Source organism: Poecilia reticulata, linkage group LG7, assembly GCF_000633615.1.
Source record: "Poecilia reticulata strain Guanapo linkage group LG7, Guppy_female_1.0+MT, whole genome shotgun sequence".
Classification (NCBI taxonomy): Eukaryota; Metazoa; Chordata; class Actinopteri; order Cyprinodontiformes; family Poeciliidae; genus Poecilia; species Poecilia reticulata.
In genome coordinates, this window is record NC_024337.1 from 14,602,508 (window position 1) to 14,607,506 (window position 4,999).

At 36.6% G+C, this 4,999-nt stretch overlaps 1 protein-coding gene across 5 annotated transcripts in view; it reads right to left on the reverse strand.

Annotated features, from left to right (window-relative positions):
* bcas1 (brain enriched myelin associated protein 1) overlaps positions 1 to 1,543 on the reverse strand; it is a 13,591-nt gene extending 12,048 nt beyond the window's left edge. For all 5 annotated transcript variants that reach the window (XM_017305975.1, XM_017305973.1, XM_017305976.1 and 2 more), the window contains exons 1-4: positions 1,465 to 1,543; positions 1,250 to 1,321; positions 1,001 to 1,085; positions 29 to 342 (exon numbers count right to left, since the gene is read on the reverse strand). In XM_017305975.1, coding sequence (XP_017161464.1) covers positions 29 to 342; positions 1,001 to 1,085; positions 1,250 to 1,288 — 438 coding nt within the window. In that variant the 5' untranslated portion in view covers positions 1,289 to 1,321; positions 1,465 to 1,543. The remainder of the gene's footprint in view (positions 1 to 28; positions 343 to 1,000; positions 1,086 to 1,249; positions 1,322 to 1,464) is intronic.
* Positions 1,544 to 4,999: the final 3,456 nt, after the last annotated feature.

Consider the following 4,999-nt stretch of genomic DNA (forward strand, 5'->3'; position numbering starts at 1 on the left):
TATATATATAGAGGACTCTTGCACTCACCTGCTGAGGCTCAATGTGAAGCTGACTTGCATCCACTTGCTCTTCACTGGAGATCTTTTCCTTTTCCTGAACCTCGGTTTTCTCGTCCGCTTTACGGTCTTTCTTTTTGAAGAGTTTGCCAAAACCATGACTTTTCTCTTTGCGTTTCTTGACTGGTTCCGTGTCGGCTGGTGGGGAGTCAGTGGTTTCAGACACACTTTCAGCCGGAGCCGGTTCCGGCTCTGGTTCAGCTGTCACATTATCGGCTTCAGCTTTCGTCTCAAGTTTTGGAGACTGCAGCTTGCCATTCTGATGAACTGTGATGTCACTCTTGACTGTAAAAAAACAGAAAACCAGTCACAATGATTATTTATTGTTGAAAATATCACTAAAAGAGACTCTAAGAAAGTCCTGTTTAGTGTAAATAAGGAGTCTGAGATGATCTTTTTCAATAATTACACAGCTGTRTCTGCTAGGCATCAATGCACATTAGGATTTGAATCCACTTGCATGCAACATTTAATTGATATCCTAGCGTCTAATTCTTCATGAAGTAAACATGGGCTAGTCGGTGCAAGAAAGTGGCATCTTTATCTCCAGGGTCAACATTCCAGCTCTTAGACAAACTAAAGAACCTGTGGGAATTGCTCAGCGCTGCTGTCGCTGCAGTGACACGAACCTCACTGTGACAGATCAAATAATCGCTCCTTGTCAGCGTTCCTGAGACTACGCCCAGAGTTTACATTAGGAGATCCGACACAGGACCCAGCTGGGACTCTCTGTATTTGCAGAGACTTATGAGTCTGAATGGTAAGTCAAACAGGGACATTTAAAAGGTCAGCCAATTTAGCCTGTGATATTTTCCCAGGAAGTGGAATTTGGTGAAAGGTGAAAACAAGAAGGATAAATATTTCCAGTGCATAGCTTTGCTCATTCTGCCGGCAAACCAAGGTCTATTTTGAGTCAGAAATTAAAAGGAGGATGAAAAGTCACCATCAGCCTCCAGTCCATTGAGTGTGATGCTTGCAGAGATGCCATTCACTGATCCATTTTCATGTTTTTCTGGAATTGTCCCATTCTATGGACGAATAAGGGAAACAAAGCATCTCTATGAACTTCAAAAATAACATGTAGCTGCATCACAATCACCAGTTTTAAGGCATGCTGTTCTCCCATGTGCATTCATTTGTAAAGTTCAAGATTTGTTGTACATGTTTAGTGCCTACTATGTAGGATTTTTACCTCAGTTACTTCTTCAGGAGATGAGTGTTCATTTCCCATGATGGTCCCAGTCTGGGTTTGCCACCCTTTCTTCTAAAACACATCCAGCACAATAAGAAAACTCTTGGATATGAAATGTTACGTAGAGACATAAAACAAAATAGAGAAATCAAATATTTTAATCATTAAAAGTACAATTAATGAGTATTGTGAGTATGTTTAGTCAAATATTTTACCTTGTGACACTCCTGTAGGTCAAGTGACTCCAAAAAAAAAGAATATATGCCTGTCAGAGAGATGGATGCACTCCTCCTGTCTTGCTGCCTGCGTATAAAGGCTGTTATTGACAGACTGTTTTATGTATGCTTTAAAATGGGTGTGACTGTTTTGAAGCAGTCAGCTGGATTTCCTACAGTAAAAAATTCATCTTAATCCATCTGAAAGCTTGGTGATCTCTAAGTTAGAAAACATATTGCAGATGTAGTGAGTTTACAGGGGGGACAATAACACAAACACATATTTTCATTGAGTTTTAAGGTCTACTGCACAAAACTGAGGCGGTGCAGGACAGGTTGTTGATGACTGTTACCCAGAGTAACAGGATACGAATGAAGGATGTTGTTTTGGCATGCATCCATTAGTAACTTTAAAAAAAACTGGATGTTTGCACTAATGTTGCTTCATTTTTTTCACTTTAAAAGGAGAATCCTTAATGTTTACGTCATTATAGGCATTTTCTGTTTCTTATTTTCGTAGCATGAATCAACCCTTGAACTTTGACTTTTTTTATTTGCAAAGAGATTCCTCTCTCCTGCCCACTTTAAATAGACTGCTAGGTATTTTATCAGACAAACGTATCCCTTAATCTAGACCAAAATTTACAACTTTTCTGATTCAAAGACCAGTTTTGCTCTCAGTCTTGATAAATAAAACTCGTTTAGAGCAGCTACAGTTTTAATTTGAAAAAGCTTTGAAAAAAGACTGCTTTCTTATAGATATCTACCCTTGATGTTTTTATTTGAAAGGACTGTGTTATCTCTATTTTTCTATTCTATTTCTATTTTCTATTTTTATGTTAAAGAAAAACTTTAAACTTTGGTAAAAAAAAAAAAAAAAAAAAAACGGGGAAAATGATTAGTACATTTTCTCTTACAGGATATTGATACTGGTAGGAAAAAAATATCTTTTTAAAGCCTGTGGAAAAAAAAAAATTTTTCAAAGCCTGTGGCTCCAAGAAAGATGTTTTTACTCATGCTTTTATTTATCATTTTAAGCCACAGTTATTAAGAGTCGCTGACTGTCAGCTTCTGAACATACAAATGTTTTCCAGACATTCCAATCTTTAATTGTATGATTCTGCATTGCAGCTGCATTAATCTGTTTTACAAGATTCTTTACAGATGAATCCACAAATTAAGAAGTTTGCTTCAATGTTGCATGAGCAATGTCAAATTAATAACAATGAAACTTTTATTCTGTGCAAAATCTAGAGGTGTTTAGATACTTTCAATAAACAAAACAAAGTTTTGAATAAGCTGTTGCAAAAAAACCCCCAAAAAAAAAACTTATTATTTTGGGTAAAGTCACATCTGTGAGGCTTTCTGGTGTCACACAGGAAGGCCTCTTGTGACTGGATAATTTCAGGGTGCCTTTAACTCATTGGCCAGTTGCATGTCTGATGCAACACATGACACACAAGAGTCCAGTTTTGATCTGGTGAGACACTACATCCATTGAGTCGACCACAAACAAATGCTCTGGAACAACGTGTGAGGCCATCTGTCCAACAGCTGGAGCTTGGCTGAAACTGGGTCATACAAGCAGTGAAGGATGGTTCTGAACGTAAACTGAGCCAAAATTCTGTCAGAGCTGAATAAAGTTAGACTAGCTTGACTTTGCTCAATAAATGATAAAGTTGTAGAGTGCTTTTGTTATCAGTTTCACAATGTGGGGATATTTAAGTGATCTTAAAACCTAGTGAAGACCAGAGCATGTACTTTTCTAGATGCATAAAAGTCTTGAACTGAGAGGATGTGCTTTCTTTTCACAACAACTCTACCATTAAATCATACATCATACTCCTCAATTTGCTTTAAGTATAATATCAAGAATTCACTCTATGTTTCAGTGAGTCTGATTATACTTCGCTTTACACCAGCTAATTAAGTGTTTGCATTTTTTTTAAAATGCATTACTTATTGTATTGAAATTCGTATGATAAACCTTGTCATCCACAAAAACAATGCCTCAATTGTAGGCCATACTCTGCACACTAAGGTGGGAGTTGGATTCCCCTTGTTGGCCAGTGCACTTCATGCAAACGCTTCATGGCATACCAACGCATAGCAGCCTACTGGTTTTATTGGAGGCAGAGACTTTCACAAACAGGCCATTGATTTTCAGACAGAAAACTGGGATATTTGCAAAGGTCCTCATGACTGTCCCGAATCTTTGTGTGTAACAGCTTATTATGGTGTTGCCCACAATTAGATTAATGATGCTCTTACCTCGCAGATGTGTTCAGCAAATATTTGACCTTGGGTGCAGTACTGTTTGCTGTCCAAATACGAGCAAAGCAGCAGTTCCGGTTGATGCTGGATCTGCATTGGAAAGTTTGCAGATTCTGGTGTGATAATTGTTACATGTTAATATGTTGTTTAAAATGTTTAAGCAAAGCATGCAAGTGCAATGTGTGTTTAATGTAAGGATGTAATTTCGGTTGCAGACAGTGCCGCGAAGAAAAAAGGCATAATGGTTTATGCCAAAATGTTTTCTTACCAGTTATCTATTTATTTTAGTTTGTGGACTTTCTCAAGGGAATCTTTTTTGTTGTTTTTTGAGACAGTTAATTATTCCCAAGTATTTGATTGCTTGAACTGAAAATGCATAAGAATTATTTGCTTGAACAAAGTGAAAAAAGTTTAAAATTGTTTCAAATTCTTCATATGTCTAGATTTGTGTGCAATGAAGCTGGACAAGTGAAGGGGAAAAAAGAGCTGGCTTGCAGCATATCAGTACTTGAACAGTGTGTCACCAAAAGATAGGAAAAACAATAGCACTGTGCAATACTGTGGTGAATTTCTAAAGAGAACAGCAAACGGATAGACAGAAAAAATGTGTATTGATTACTACAGTTACAAAGTAGCAGCCTTTGCTCACCTGCAGCTGAAGGATGAAGTGAGGCACRGCACATAAAGATTTCAGTCAGTGTATAAAAAAACAAAGTATTCTCTATTGCTTTTTATTAGAATAGAAATGGTTTGTTTTGGAGTAGGGTTTTCAGGAGTTCAGAGGAGTAATTTGTATTTAGAGCATTTGATGCTTTCATTTATTTTATTTATAAATCATATTGGCTTGACGGTACTTATGGTGAACAATTCCTCTGGATTTAATATGTAAAAAAAAACAACCTAATTGCAACATTACAAATTAATAAAAAATAATTTATGAGCAAGAAAAATATAATATAGTAAATGTTTGGACAGGTATTTATTTCATTTGTTCTGTCCTTCTGAATCTGATAGCTCGGATGACATGCAGCCTTTAACAGTCCCAAATTTGGTTGCAAGACTCCTTACAAAGACTTAAAAAAAAGAATGGTGTAATAAAACTACTCCTTAAGATATTTTTTTTTTCAAAAACGTTTCTTAAAAAAATTTACTGAGGGAATAGAACTAGTTACTACACACCCCTGCCATGCATATGGGTATAAATCTGTATGAGTGAGTGCAGTATGCTGTGAAAATGTGTATATGCGTGCAATATATTCGT